The following is a 16,475-nucleotide window of genomic DNA, read 5'->3' on the forward strand; positions in this document are numbered from 1 at the left end:
TGTTAGCCATCTGTATGTCTTCTTTGGAGAAATGTCTATTTAGGAATATATCTACCTAAAGAAACTAAAGACCTATATATAGAAAACTATAAAACACTGGTGAAAGAAATCAAAGAGGACACTAATAGATGGAGAAATATACCATGTTCATGGATTGGAAGAATCAATATAGTGAAAATGAGTATACTACCCAAAGCAATTTATAGATTCAATGCAATCCCTATCAAGCTACCAAAAGTATTCTTCACAGAGCTAGAACAAATAATTTCACAATTTGTATGGAAAAACAAAAAACCTCGAATAGCCAAAGCGATCTTGAGAAAGAAGAATGGAACTGGAGGAATCAACCTACCTGACTTCAGGCTCTACTACAAAGCCACAGTTATCAAGACAGTATGGTACTGGCACAAAGACAGAAATATAGATCAATGGAACAAAATAGAAAGCCCAGAGATAAATCCACACACATATGGACACCTTATCTTTGACAAAGGAGGCAAGAATATACAATGGATTAAAGACAATCTCTTTAACAAGTGGTGCTGGGAAATCTGGTCAACAACTTGTAAAAGAATGAAACTAGAACACTTTCTAACACCATACACAAAAATAAACTCAAAATGGATTAAAGATCTAAACGTAAGACCAGAAACTATAAACCTCCTAGAGGAGAACATAGGCAAAACACTCTCTGACATACATCACAGCAGGATCCTCTATGACCCACCTCCCAGAATATTGGAAATAAAAGCAAAAATAAACAGATGGGACCTAATTAACCTTAAAAGCTTCTGCACATCAAAGGAAACTATTAGCAAGGTGAAAAAACAGCCTTCAGAATGGGAGAAAATAATAGCAAATGAAGCAACTGACAAACAACTAATCTCAAAAATATACAAGCAACTCCTACAGCTCAACTCCAGAAAAATAAATGACCCAATCAAAAAATGGGCCAAAGAACTAAACTACATTATTAACATTGTCTCCATGACTTAAGTCTAGAGCCTAGACTGGAAGCAATAAACAAAACCAAGTTAACTCCTGATTTATGGCTTTTTGCTGATTTTCATGATGTAAATATTCCCACCAGAGCCCATTTCAAGCAACCAACACATCCCTAAACAGGGGAGTCAGAAAGAGATGAACAATGAGGAACAGCTTAATGTTTAAAAATGACTGAGTTAAACAATCAGCTCTCAAGATTCCTAAAAATTGAACCATCAGCTATTAGGAGCCAGCATGAGCTGACTCCAGCATGTCGAAGTTTGCATGTGTTGTTTTTCAGAATGCAGAGCAAGCTGGGCCTCAGATCTGACTGCAGTGTTGGGGTGGTTTAAGCTAAGGGGACTAAGTGCTTCACCTGAAGTTACTCAGATGAAGGGGTTCAAGACATATATTTTTAAAACTTTTTCTATGAATTCAGCAGCTATAAACAAAGTGCCTGCTCCATGCCAGATTCCTGTTGAGACAGGTCATCCCAGGATGGATAAAATCATCCCAGCCCTGCCTCATAGAGTGTACAGTCCCAGCTGGTCACGTCCCCTAGGCTTTGCTAAATCCCTTTCCCAGGTCAGCTCCGGAGAAGGCCATGGCAACCCACTCTAGTACTCTTGCCTGGAGAATCCAGTGGACAGAGGAGCCTGGTAGGCTGCAGTCCATGGGGTCGAGAAGAGTCAGACACAACTGAGCGACTTCACTTTCACTTTTTACTTTCATGCATTGGAGAAGGAAATGGCACCCCACTCCAGTGTTCTTGCCTAGAGAATCCCAGGGACGGGGGAGCCTGGTGGGCTGCCATCTATAGGGTCACACAGAGTTGGACACGACTGAAGTGACTTAGCAGCAGCAGCAGTCATTAAGCTTAGTCAAGGATCTTTAGTTCTTTCTCACAGGCTATAGATAATATTCTGAGCCATATCCTGTGAGCTATCTTACAGACACAAAACACCAGGCAGAGAAAACCACATGATGATCAGACCGCACCCAGGACATGAGCTGTCACAATTCCGAGAACTGGCCTCAGAGAAATGGGAACAAATGGACCCTGGAAATGAAGATAAAATGTACCTAGAACAACCAAGATGATGCCGGTCAGACCACCGATGACCAGTTTGAAGATGACTGTCAGAGCTGACTGTGCTGTTACGGCATATAGCCCCCTTCCCACTTCTGTCTATAAAAGCTCTTGCCCCACTGGTTGCCGGGGTGGTGGTGGGGGGTGGGGGGGAGTTGGGTGGGGAGGTGGCCTTTGGAAAGATGTCCTCCCCCCGCCACCAGTTGCTGGCATCTAAAATAAAACAAACTTCCTTTCCACCAGCCTGGCCTGTTTATTGGCTCTTGAGTGGCGAGCTGAGTCCCACACCCCTTTCAGTAACAGAAGCACACCCCATTGTGCTTCGGAGGAGCCTGCCTGGCCCACCCCTCTCCTTCAGGTCCTATCCATCTCTCCTCCCACTACTCCACCTCTGCAGCCTTGACCCTGGTACAAGCCCTGGTGACCCCCCCCTACCCAGACTCCTTCCTGCTCCCTCTTCTCCCTGACCGTTCTCTACTCAGCAGCCAGGGTGATTTTTTTAATAAAAATTCCTGTTTTTATATCACTGCTCAACTTAAAATCCTCTAATGGTGGTCAGGAGTGACAGACCCAGCCCTCGGGCTCCGTTGCTCACCAGCTGGGTACCTTGGGGCTCTGTATCTGTTTCCCCCCCTGCAGAAAGAGGATCACAGAGCGCCCGCTGGAGAGGTTTAAATGCTCAGAATAGTGCGTCACCATCCTTCCCACTAGGTAAGCATGGCATTAGCATCCTTACCTGCTCCTGACCTCAGCTCTCACACCTCTTTATGCTGAACGATAAATAATGATAAATCTCTGCTCTGTGTTCCAGAGCCCCGTGCCTCTCCGCGAGCTGCTCACCACACTGACCTTGCCTGAGCTCGCCCCACTGCCTGACACGCCTTCCCTCATCAGCCCAGCATCACCTCTCAGCTCATCCTGCAGAGCCCTTTCAAGACCGTATTTGCAGCACAGCCTTCCCTTGTCCCAGTCTAGATCAAGTCTCTTGCTGTGTTCCTTCAGAGCACACATCACGTTGTCCTCACACGTGGATTAGGGTGAATATGTAACAGTTCATGTCCTGTCTACACTGTGGACTCTGTGAGCATGCCCAGTGCCTTGTAAAGTACCTGGGACAGGGTGGGTGCTCAGTGTATATAAAATCTCTGTAAAAAACAGGGCTTATTTAAGAGACCACTCATCCTAAGCAGTGTCTCACTCAGTAACATTCCAGTGTAAACTGGAAACTTTGGCCACAAGCCTTGATGTGCCTAAAGGTAGCATTTGGTGTCAACCCTTTCACCCTACTCTCATTTCCCCCATCCAGCCAGGAGCCCTGCTTAGCCGTGCCAAGTGCTCATCCTGACAGCAAAAGAACAAAGATAACATCAAGACTTTTCCCAAGAATTTTGCCCAAGAGGATTGTTAGCTGTTGAGCACGTTTGACTTCCCAAGACCATTCCTAAAGCTTTCAGTGGGTAATTAGTCACTTACTGAGCATCTACCAGATGCAGGACATCATTGCAGCTGCTTCACACACCCACCTTGACTCTGTTCTGCCACAGGAGACTGACCTAGAGAAGGGGGTCAGCTTTCCCGAAGGAAATCCTGAAAGCCATGAACATTCAGCTTACTAAGGTCGAGCAATTCTTCCCTTGTAGGTGCCACATACTTTGTCTGTTTTAAGTCCTTATGAGAGAAAAATATTAAATATTATATCAGGAATTTGCTTTAATACGTCCCAACAGCAAAAATGGTAGAGGAATCAGATGGCACTGGTAACTGAAGCTGGTTGCGAGGTGGTGGATGTGTGGACCAGGAGTGAGCACAGGAATTCAGCAGACTGTTTCTGAGTGTGTGTGAAAATTTCCATAATGAAAGTTTTTAAATAGCGTCAAAACGTATGAAGCCAAAACTGATAGAACTACAGGGATTCGTTGACAAGTCCACCATTGTGATGGAGCGTACAACATAGTTCTTTTCATTATAGATGAGTCTAAGGCTCAAAAGCCTAATTTCATGGATATAAATAAAACTTGGCACCCAACAACTAGAGCGTCACAAAATGCTTTAAGACAAAAGTGGAACATTTATAAAAATTGATCATATAGGGGACCATAAAGCAAGCATCAACAAAGTTCAAATAATCTATACCAAATAGACTATATTTTTGGAACACAATGCACTTAATGTATAAATCAATGAAAAGACAAAATTGTCTAAATATTTTAAAATTTGAAACGCATTCTAAATAACCCAGAGATCAAAGAAAAACAGATAATGTCTTGGTCATAGAGAAGATAATTTTGTCACACTAGCAGTGAGCTGCTGGCTATTCATGTTGACAGGAAAAGTTTTCTGTAAGCTAGTTAGTGCCTTTCAAGTTCTCTATGATATGAAGAGACCCAAGCCAATCACTGAAGGGACTGGGACAGCAATTTAAAGTATTATACATATTATAAGAAAAGTTTAAAAAAATGTTTACAGCAATTATCTATCAGTGATGGATGGACGGATGGATGATTTTCATTCTCTTGCCTAAGCTTCTTTATGTTATTTACGTTTCTATAATGAGAAAGCATGGATATCAGTGCTTTTGGGGAGAAGAAATATGTAAATGATCCAAGGTAGTTAACCCATTAATGAGCATTCACTGTGGGCCAGGCATTGTACTAAGTGCTCTACATAATCCTACCCACTAACTCATGACTGCAAAGGCGCCAAAACAGGGAGTATTCAGCACAAGCTCATTGTTAAAAAGTGGTGGTGTCAGTCGTCTTTCTTGTTGGTATCTGTGCTCTTAGCCACAATTGAATGAATATGTTTGCCTTCTTGCAGTTTCATAAGAGCATCAGAATAAGATAATGGTCCTCTTGACAAGTGAAAGTGTACAAGGCATTTGACGTTCAACAAACATGTATTAAGTACCTATATGAACTGTGCACACACGTAACTATATTAGTGTTAGTTACTCAGTCCTGTCTCTTTGCAACCCCGTAGACTGTAACCCCCCAGGCTCCTTTGTCCATGGAATTCTCCAGGTAAGAATACCGGAGTTGGTTGCCATTCCGTTCTCCAGGGGATCTTTGCAACCCAAGGATCGAACCCAGGTTGCCTGCATTGCAGGCAGATTCTTTACTGTCTGAGCCACCCGGCAAGCCCGTTAACATTGTTAGTGGTGTGTGTGTAAGTCACTCAGTCGTGTCCGACTCTTGCAACCCCATGGACTGGAGCCCACCAGGCTCCTCTGTCCATGGAGTTCTCCAGGCAAGAATATTGGAGTGGGTTGCCATTTCCTTCTGCAGGGCCTCTTCCTAACCCAGGGATCAAACCTGCATCTCCTGCATTGACAGGCAGATTCTTTACCGCCTGAGCCACCAGGGAAGCCCCAGCACTGTTAGTAAGACATGGCTAAAATGAAGGTACTAAACATTCATTACTTTTGCTAAAACCCCATAACCACCCCCCCCAAAACTCCACTGAAACAACAGTAAAGGGATTTAAAAAAATAATAATTCTTACACCCTCAAGAACAGGGCAAGTTTGCAAATCATTAAGCAAATGAGCAGATATGCAAAGCCTAGATGCTTTGCCTGTAGTGAGGAAAGCTAAAAAACAACCCAGTCTGCACCATAAATTCCTCAAGTATTTTGGGAACTAACAGCAGAGTCACTGTCTGTAGAAGTGAGAGTGAAGATGGGGCAAAACTCAAGATGGGTCACTGCAGACCACTAGAATAGCTGCAAGAAAAAATCTCAAGGGGGCTCCCCTGGCAGTCCAGTGGTTAAGAATCTGCAGTTTCAGTACAGAGTCATGGGGGTTAACTAAGCTTCCATATGCCACACTACTAATAAATAAATAAAAACCTTGATAAAATCAAGAGTAGTAAGGATATGGCACAACTGGAATTCTTATACATTGTTGGTGGGAATTAAAATGTCACAATCACTTTGGAAAACCGTTTGACTATATCTACTAAAGCCAAGTATATGTCTAATCTATAACCCAGTGATCTCACTAGGTATAAACCCTAGTAAAATGAGTGCTTATGCCCTTCCCAAAAAATACACAAGAAAGTTCATAATCAGAATAACCAAAACCTGACAAGAGAATGGATAAATTGTGCTGTATATATACGCACACAGTGGCATGCTATATAGCAAAAACAAAGAAACCAAAGCCAGAAAACACTGCTGTCTGGCTGGGTTTATACTGCTCCACAGAGAAAGTGCTGTCCTGAGACTTCCAGGCACTGGCTTTTAACAGGCCTGTCAGCTTACGCTATCTTTTCTGGATAACCTACCACCATGCTGTGAGGGAGCCCAAGCAGCTTCATGGAGAAGCCTTTCTGAGAGAGGCCGTTGGCCAGCAGCCCAGCTGAGTTCCCAGCATCAAATCACCAGCAGTGTGAGTGAACCGTCCTGGAACTGGATCCTCCAGCTGGAGGATATGTGCCACAAAGAAAGACAGAGGCATGGGATCCAAAGAACAGAGGGAGGGAACTCCCTGGCTGATAGTGAAGGGATGGCGTAGCCGACAGCTCTGCACAAGGCATAAGGCAGCCAGTTCACAGCTGGTAGTAATTACAGAATACTGTGCGGCTCAAGTGTGTGTGATATTCACAGAATTGTTACATATATACCAGCGCCTGTGTACATGTGACATTTTATCTAGCATTTCCAGCTCTTTGTGGTAAAAGAGGTAATGTAGCACATTAGTTACCCCCACGGTGCCGGAGCCAGAAGATTTGCATTGTCCTTTTAGGGTCTGCAGTAGTTCAAAGTTGAGGAGAGTGTAGGCTGGAGAAACTAGAGAAGGAGTCCTGGAGATATTTTTTCTGGGGGTATCTCTGAGGTTAATTAATATTTCCCTTAATGATAAGCTTTCTGTAGCCAGTCGTAAAATAATTGAAATATGGTATATGCTGGTCTCATAATCTTTCTCACAGTACAGACAGCGTGTGTCTTCTGAGCTCCATTCTTTGTCCTCTTGAGATGGTTATACACCATGCTCACATTATTGAATTAGGGCTAAAACCTAACTGCACAGTGCAGGACGTTCAGAAGTTACGGGAATACTTGCACGACCTGAGGGGGCAGCTTGGCCAGCAGACAGACAAGTTGTTCCCAAATATAAGGGGGGGCTGGGCAGCAACTAAAACAGGATGATAAAAATAAAGAGCGAGGAAGAGTGGGTGAAATTAGAGCACAGCTAAAAGTAGCAGGAAATACAGGAATTCTGAGAATATCTAAACGTGAGTGATCATTAGACTTAACAGAGCTTTGAAAAAATTTAGGTTCCTGAGAACCATATTCTATAATTTAGAGTCAATAGTGAGTTGGGCCCCAAAATGTATATTTATAAAAGGCTTCTCCCCTGCTTGCACAATCAACCCCATATGGAAACCTGTCCTGAATTAAGCTGGAAGCAAGCTGACATCATCTGGAACAACTGTTTCTCTGCTTGTTATGGGAAAATTCACAAAAGGAGATGACACTGTCTTTAGATAAGTAGTCCCATGGAGGGTGTGTTGATATGTGAGTTTTATTTTACACACTAGTGTTAAGCTTTGCAGAGGATGAGAAAAACGCCTTTGCACAGACTTGCTTTTTTATTTTTTTGGTGGCTATAGAACGTGTGGAAAGAGGCATCTCATTTGGCCACGATTCTTCATCATTAAAAAATATTTATTATGACATAACCGTGATGGGTTTCATTCAAAATGTTTTTACAAAAAAAAAAAATAAAATGTTTTTACATCAGGTCAAGTGGAACTCAGGAAGGAGGGGCGAGGGGGTGGAAAAAAGGCTTTCCGGGAGCTGTCCGTGGTGCTGAACTGATGCCCGGCTCCAGCCTTTGACCTTACATCAAAGGGGCTCTGGGTCCCGTCCCCAAGTCTCAGTTTCCTTTCAGTTTTCACCTCCAGCGTATTCCCTTTCCCCACCCGAGCAGTAGCAAGGGTAGCCCTTTCTATTTTAGTCCTGGGCGGCAGATGACCTTGTGTTGGCCTCCCCCACCCCCACCCCGGTCCACTCCCTCTCCTCCCTGGGCGGCGGCCGATGGGCGCGGCACCCTCCGCTCCTTAGGCCCCCCTCGGCGGGGCGGGGCGGGGCGGCGGGGCGGGTACCCCCATCTCCATCCTCCCTGGGGTTGGCTCCCCGCGCCGTGGCTGGCGCCCTGAGCGCGCCGGGCCCCACCGTGCTGCGCGCCCCCTCCCCACCTCCCCCGCCACCTGCTTCTGCTCCTCGGTCCCGCCCAGCTGGCCACCCCCGCCCCCGGTCCCCGGAGCTGGGAAGAGCGAGGGGGCGAAGGAAGCAATACAAAGGGCGGAGCGGCGGGGAGGAGGGGACGCCGGGGCTCGCGCGGACGGCGGCGGCGCCGGGCGCGGGCGGGCGGCGCGGGCATGGACACCGAGTACCCTGCCTTCGAGCCCCCGCTCTGCAGCGAGCTCAAGCACCTGTGCAAGCGGCTCCAGGAGGCGTACCGGGAGCTCAAGGAGGACCTCACGCCTTTCCGAGATGACCGCTACTACCGGTAGGGGCGCGCGGGCCGCGCGGCGGGCGGAGGCGGCGGAGCCAGGCGAGGGGCAGCCCCGCCCCCGCTGACCCCTGTCCCGGGGCCGAGCTGAGCTCCGGGGCCCGGCGGGGACCCGCCCTCTCCGCCCCCTCCACCCCGCGCCGGCAAGGGGCAGCAGGCCGGCGGGGTGGGCTGCGGCGTTCGCGTGTTGGGGGTCAAGGGCAGCTCCAGGGAGCTGAAGTGGACAGCTTTTTTTCCGTTCTTGAGCCGAGACCCTCAAGTCCTGAGGAAGGGACCCAGGGGGCTTCGGTCCCCGCTGAGTTCCTCCCTCTCCCTGCCCTTCCTGTCCCCCCATCCCCACCCCCACCCCTCCACCCTCCGCGGCCTTCGCTCAGGCCTTGCCCAGACCTGGTCTGCGATGACATCTCTCGCCCTCGAGGGCTGCAGGGAGAGCCTTGGCCTCTCCTCCGAGGAACTCAGGCCCCAGGGGCTTTGGTGGAAATCCCCGAGGCCAGGCTGCTGCGGAGGGTTGGGGGCCGAGGGCCTCAGGGCTGGGCGGCACCAAGGGGAAGATGCAGGGGGAAACGGTGCTCAGCACCCCAGGCAGCGGTGGGTTTGGGCTCGTCTTTGTTCCTCTCCGTCTCCCTCTCCTCTAGCCGGCCTGAGAGCTGTGAGCACCCGCAGCTTCCTCCCTGCGCTTTGCCTTTATCCACTTCTGGTGGCTACAATTACCTGGGGTGTTGCCTTCGAAGTGAAAGGACCCTTCAGGAGTCTGGAGACTGGAGCCTAGATTGATTTTGTTATTAACCCATCTCCCTGACCCTGAGAAACTTAATTGCTAACTCTGCACTTCAAGCTTTCTCATCTGTAAAATGGGAAGCTTGAACCAGAAATCTTGTTTAAGGTGAGCCTTCTAGTGACAGTTCACCGACTCTGTGCTTGAGGACGGCAGTTGTGTTGCACAGCTATCTTTGAAGCGGTGGTACTCATTTTTGTACAGTCCACTCTGGCTAAAGTTCATATGTATGTATTCACAGGTACTCTGGAGAACACGTATCACATTTATCATCAGATTTTTTTCAAAAGCCTAATGGTTTCCCCCAGGCCTAATTGGCACTATACTGCTGACTAATGTATTTGTCATAAAATGACTGAGTAGAAAAGCCCATTTTAAAAAAATGTAATCTCAGGATCATATGGGGTAGCTTTTAGATGAACCTCACAATCTAGGAGATCTGACCGTATGGGTCCCTGATGTCATGGGGCTTATAGGTAATTGACAAGTGAGTGCAGGCTTCAGTGAGTGCTAGGAAGATAATAAACCAGGTGGCATGATAGAGTGATGGGGTGCTGCTCAGAGAAGGTGGGCAAGGAAGGCCTTTTGAGAAGGTGATGTTTGAGAAGGGAGGAATGAGTTCTACCCACTAGACAATAATCTGGGGAGGAAGGTTCCAGAAGAGGCAGAGGAAGTGCAAAGCCCCTGAAGCCATAATAACATGATATGTTCAAGGAACAGACCAACACATTTGGAGCAAAACGGTCAGAGAGATACTCAGGGCCCAGTCATAGCACACTGAAGGCAAGACTACGAAATATGGGATTCTTTGGAATTCCAGGGTGATGCGATCGGAGGATTTAAGTGACGTGAGCAGTTCGGTTGCCTGTCCTGTACAAGCATTTAAATTTTTGCTCCCAGAGTAACTTCATTGATTGAGTTGGATCTTGAAGACCATGAATTCACTCTAGATGGAAGGAGACACTGAATTCTGCCCCCTCGCCCTGGCCTGAGAAGAAGTTTACTGCAGAATCTTTATAATCTTGTGTGTCGATTAGGCTGAATCACAAAGGCTGTTTCCTAGTGAGGGGATGTTTAGGTCATTGAACTGACTTCCCCTGCTCCATTGAATTCTTGTATCTATGAGTTGCACCTTTACAAAGCTAGGTGAAATACTCTTGGGTTTCTAAGTTGGAAAGCTGGTAGTAACAGCTCCTGTGTTTGTCTAGCTGGAAGATGAACTTGCTACTATAATTTTTGCTCCTGTCCTTCTCACCATCTTCATTTCCTCATTAGAGATTTATGACTAAAAATTACCAGGCTATTTTTCCCTGGAGGACCAAGGATTTGCCTCATGTAGATGACAGTACCCCCATAACAGAGTGTAGAAAGGAGAGAGCTTGCTAATGCTGTTTTCAGAAGATGGTTGGCCCCTCAGTTAGGTGGCATGGCTGTTTGCATCTTTGCTATGTAATTTGGTATCACTGTAAAAGAGCAGCCGTGTCATCAAAGGACTCATAGTCATTTTCACAAAATGAGAGATGACAGCTATACTAGGAAAGGGGGCGCCGCATAATGTGGGTGAAAAAAACAGGAAGCTGGGCGTCTGAAATCCTAATGCTTTGCTAATGCCCTTGGCCTTTGGGAAATGTTTGAGTTTCACTGGTGATTGGTTTTCACATCAGAAAAATGAAGCAGGGATGTTGTGAGGCTCAAGTGCTTTATGAAGCTAACACTAAAGATAGTTTCCAGTACAGACACCAGAAAAGCCAAAGCCACCAGCCTGAACCATCAGGTGAAGCACTGACCGTTGATACCCGCTTAGTGATGTCTACCAATTCCTTTCTTTGTTTATGTGGTAGCAATTGACTGTGCTGCTGCTGCTAAGTCACTTCAGTCGTGACTGTCCAACTCTGTACAGCCCCATAGACGGCCTCCTACCAGGCTCCCCCGTCCCTGGGATTCTCCAGGCAAGAACACTGGAGTGGGTTGCCATTTCCTTCTCCAATGCATGAAAGTGAAAAGTGAAAGTGAAGTCGCTCAGTCGTGTCCGACTCTTAGCGACCCCATGGACTGCAGCCCACCAGGCTCCTCCATCCATGGGATTTTCCAGGCAAGAGTACTGGAGTGGGGTGCCATTGCCTTCTCTGAGCAATTGACTGTACTTGGCCACTAATAATCCTTTGGGCTATTGCTTCTCATTCATATTCATGGGGAGAACTGGCTGGCTTTCTATAAAGGAGTCGACCCTTTAGAGCTTTCTATAAAGGAGTCGACCCTTTAGAGCTCGACTCTCAGGGAATCTGTTGTGGCCGTTTGGCTGGTCCATCCTTGTTTCTCAGGTTATTACTTTACCTGTGTAAAATACAGGGGCCATCAAGTTGGGCTTGAGTTTTCTTGGCCAGTGAAGTGATGCTCTGGGGCATCCTCACCCAGGAGGCTTCTGGAAGCAACATTTATTTCATCATTATTTATAGCTCTCTAAAAGAGGAGGAATAACTGAAGCCCACAGCAAAAGTCATAGAATCTCTCCTATACCCCCACCAAACGGTACCAAAGAAAACAGACATGTGTTAACAAGGACATGGAATTTTCCTGCACTACAGATGGGCGCTAAACCGCTACAGTCACCGTGGAAAATAGTTTGAGGTGTATACTAACACTGAACATGCACGTACCTTTTGGCCCAGCATCTCCTCTTAGGTATGTGCCCGACAGACATATACATGTCTGTCAATGGGCGTGCTCTAAAATGTTCATAGCGGCACAATTTGTAATACTCCTGAACTGGAAGGCAGCCAAATACTCATAACAGTAGGACAGATAAATTTGGCTTGTTCCATACTAGAATGGGCATCCCAGGTTATGCTAGTGGTAAAAAAATCTGCCTGCCAATGCAGGAGATGCAAGAGATGCGGGTTTGACCCCTAGGTCGAGAAGATCCCCTGGAGTAGAAAATGGCAACCCACTCCAGCATTCGTGCCTGGAGAATCCCATGGAGAGAGGAGCCTGGCGGGTCACAGAGAGTCAGATACGATTGAAGTGACTTAGCATGCGCACGTGACATGTACTTTCTGTGTGTGTGTTATGCTTCGTTAGAAAGCTCTAAAGAACACCAGCTCCTGTGTCTCATTGACTAGATCGGGGCCCCTTGTCCTTTCTTGAACACAGGCTGGCAAGGGGATGGCATCAGACTTTAGCAAGTGTGAGTGCCCCAGAAGCTGAAGGGGAGCCCGTTCCCCAAGACTTAGCTCTTTAAGGGACTCCTCCCTTGTGTTAGAAGAAGATGTGGAGAATGGATGTCGGGTAGGCAGTCAGCTATGTCCATGGCATGAAGGCTAAAGGGTAAAGACACATGAAGGACAATAGAAAGTGAAAGTTGAAGCCGCTCAGTCGTGTCCGACTCTTTGTGACCCCATGAACTGAGAAGAACCACGCTGAGTGAAGGCTTCACACTGACCAAGCTCTGGTCCACTGTGCAGAATCAGAATGCCATTATTTAATTGACCTTGAGAACACAGGCAGTGGTGGGCATGGAGTCAGTGCTGGGGGACCTAATCAGATCAGGCCTGCTCAGAGCTGGAATCACCTGGGGGATCTTTTGAACATGCCGAGGCCCAGGCCCCACCCTCAGGGATTCTGATTTAATCGTCCTGGGCTGATCCTCAGCCACGATAGAGAAGCTATGTGTGTGAGGGCAAGGTTGACGAGCATCAAGCTGAGCGAGCCTGGAGCATGCACCTCCTTGGTGGGACGGACTTGCCAGCCGGACAGAAGTCTCGGGGTGTTAGCCGAGGCCCCCCCTCCCCTGCTCAGGGCTCAGAGCCACGGTCCGCTGTCACCTCTGCTGATTCAGCCTTCACCAGGCTCCCAGGCTGACTCGTCTTCTTTTTTGGATTGAAACATCTGGTCAGGTTGCAGTCAGGTTTAAAGGTCTGAGAACGATTTTTTTCCCACTTAAGGCAAACCTGCCTATCTTTACGCTGTCCCTTGGGTCCTGATGTGAATATTCACGTTTCAGCAGCTGACTTTCTCCTTGTTTTCAGCTTACCCGAGGCAACTCTTGACTGTTAAGCACTGATGTCTCTGTCTTTTGTTTCGTTTTTGATGGGAGGAAATGATAAGCATCGCTGATGAGACGTGCGTTGTTAGAACCAGCTTCTCCAGCGCCATCATTTCAAAGGTAGAAGGATCATTTCATGAAGCTTACACGTTTGAGAGCTTAGAATTGGGTACAAATCTGGCTCCGTGGGGGGAAGCTGGCACTGTTGTTGTCTCTTTGGGACAAGATACAGGTGTCAGATGGGCCGAGGCCCACGGGCCTGAGCAGACGGATGTGTGAGCAGTGATGCCAGAGCAAGTCAGCGACCCCTGGGCGCCCCGTCCCAACCGCCGTCTTGGTGTGACGCCCCCAGGGAGCATCCCTCCCCAATGGCTCTCCCCTCCCCGCTCTGGGATCCACCTTGTCAGTCACCCCCCTGTTCTAAGGTCTGCCCTCCCCCACTCTGACTCCCTCCCTCTGCCTGGCTCCTTTGGGAGCAACCTTGCTGTCCTCTCCAGCGTATGCTGGTCTGGCTCCCCCCCGAGCCCCACCCGTCCTGTTGTTCTATAAACAGGTTAAAGGTGGTCCCCGCAAGTTGGCTCCCATGTTGTTTGTTTCTTCACTTATTTCCCTGACTCCCTCCCACTGGCACCCAACTCAAATGCTCAAAATTTAAATAGAGCCCAAAGAAGCACGGCCTCCCCAGGTGGCGCAGGGGGTAAAGCACCCGCCTGCCAATGCAGGAGACATAAGAGATGTGGGTTCAATCCCTGGGTCGGGAAGATGCCCTGGAGGAGGGCATGGCAACCCGCTCCAGTATTCTTGCCTGGAGAATCCCACGGACAGAGGAGCCTGGGGTCACCGTCAGACAGGACTGATGCAACTCAGCACACGCACGAACAAGCATACTTTGAGCCTTTCAGAGTCCTTGCTTTGCACACCTATGAAACTGCACCCAGCATCTGCTAGTCACTGAGGCAGCATCGCTGTGACAGACCCCATGGCTATAAAGACCATGACTCGTGTTCCCCTTTGGGAGCCACCCCCTTGGGCTCTGTGAGCAACACCACGGGACACACGGGCCCCTCCCTCCTCCCCCTCTCCTTTGGGAGTTCCTTGCCCTCCCCGTGCTGCGTAGTGGTCTAGGGCCGGGGGTTGGGGGATGAGGGGTGGGGGGAATCCTCCTAAGAGGGACCTCCCCTCATGCAGCCTGTCCAAGCGTCACCCAGCAAAGCTTGTTGTGCAACACTGCCACCTCGTGGTCCTGCCTCTTCCTCCATCAGCCCCGAAACCCGGGAACTCGCCACACCTGTCCTGGAGCCGCCCTAGCCCAGGTCACCAGGGACCTCGAAGCATCAATCCAGTGGCCCCTTTCAGTGGCCCTCACCCAGTGTGATCCTGAAGGATTTGCCCCCGGGGCTGGGACTCTCTCTCACAGCTCCTTGGTCCTTCCAGGGGCCCCAAAGATGCCCTTCCTTCACATTCCCTGGGCTTCCCTTGTGGCTCAGCTGGTAAAGAATCTGCCGCAATGCGGGAGACCTGGGTTCGATCCCTGGGTTGGGAAGATCCCCTGGAGAAGGGAAAGGCTCCCCACTCCAGTATTCTGGCCTGGAGAATTCCATGGACTGTATAGTCCGTGGGGTCACAAAGAGTCGGACAGGACTGAGCGACTTTCACTTTCTTTTACGTTCTCCTCTGACACCTTGTCCTCTACATGGTCTCAACGCATCTTAGGCAAAGTCTCTTCCTGTTTACTGTCTGAGCTTAGAATGGACCCGACTTTTCCTCAAGGCCATGGCACTGTGATTAACGGCGCTAAGCATCTCTGGAAATTACCTTCTCAGGTGGGTGACCTCTTTCCTCCATGCAGTGCCGGTGTGTGAATTGAGTACCACTGGATCCTATGAGCCAGGCATTAGCAGCTCTCGTTGCCCATCGGGCAGCTTTCCAGGTCCGAAGGAGATGGTGAGAGTGGGTCCCAGAGGCTGGATGTGGGGTCAGACCTTTGTTCCTTGGGGAGTCCCGGTCCCCAAGGAGCTGCACGACCTGCTCCTGGTTATTCCCTGACTTCTGAGGTTCCTGGTCCTTATCTTGGCCCAGGGACAGTGTCTTGATCCCAGCTCAGAAACAGGGACATTTGAGGGTGTTTTCTGCTATAAGGTACAGAAAATAGAACATGCAGGTGGGAGTCAAGATATAAATTCAAGTCCCGAGCCACAGGTTTTAACCTTGCTATTGGACTGGTCACTATGAGAGGAAGACCATGTCATACCTGCTCTCCTTGCCAACCAGCCAGTCAGGAGGGAGACTGGCAGCAGGGGCAGCCTCTGTCAGCCTTGCCTGACCCCAGGAGGACGTGAGTGTCCTGCTTCCCCGGAATGAGGTCCCAGATGGGAATGGAGGTACCTGTTGGTTGTCGCCTTCCCCGCCTCTGCCTGTGAACCATCACCGTGGGGGTCTGATGCGTGGCCTCCAGGTTTCAGTGTTCACGTTTCTGCAGTTAAGACTTTGGTTTCTCTATCTCTGGCTGCCACAGGCTGTTCCAGGAATGGCACATTGACTTCCAGGGGGTCTAAAGAAGGGCTTTAGAAGGGTTTCTTAATAGGGCAAGGACCACACATTGAGTTATGAATAACACTGAACAGGGATCTGGAGTTTATTTTAAATGAAGGCTCATATGCTCTTTATTCTTTGAGGGGGAATCATGGGATCTGAAAATACTCAAGGTTCAGTTCAGTTCAGTTCAGTCGCTCAGTCGTGTCCGACTCTTTGCGACCCCATGAACTGCAGCACGCCAGGCCTCCCTGTCCATCACCAACTCCCAGAGTTCACCCAGACTCACGTCCATCGAGTCAGTGATGCCATCCAGCCATCTCATCCTCTGTCGTCCCCTTCTCCTCCTGCCCCCAATCCCTCCCAGCATCAGAGTCTTTTCCAATGAGTCAACTCTTCACATGAGGTGGCCAAAGTACTGAAGTTTCAGCTTTAGCATCATTCCTTCCAAAGAAATCCCAGGGCTGATCTCCTTCAGAATGGACTGGTTGGATCTCCTTGCAGTCCAAGGGACTCTTAAGAGTCTTCTCCAACGG

The 16,475-nt window shown here is 48.7% G+C and overlaps 1 protein-coding gene across 1 annotated transcript in view; it reads left to right on the forward strand.

Annotated features, from left to right (window-relative positions):
* The first annotated feature begins 8,418 nt into the window (after positions 1-8,418).
* The window catches only part of TMEM181 (transmembrane protein 181), a 63,262-nt gene continuing 55,205 nt past the window's right edge, over positions 8,419-16,475 (forward strand). The window contains exon 1 of the mRNA XM_086318573.1: positions 8,419-8,587. Coding sequence (XP_086174699.1) covers positions 8,457-8,587 — 131 coding nt within the window. The 5' untranslated portion in view covers positions 8,419-8,456. The remainder of the gene's footprint in view (positions 8,588-16,475) is intronic.

The sequence above is a fragment of the Bos grunniens genome, chromosome 9, assembly GCF_055505025.1.
Source record: "Bos grunniens cultivar Pamir isolate PY7600 chromosome 9, Bosgru_T2T1.0, whole genome shotgun sequence".
In the NCBI taxonomy this organism is placed as follows: Eukaryota; Metazoa; Chordata; class Mammalia; order Artiodactyla; family Bovidae; genus Bos; species Bos grunniens.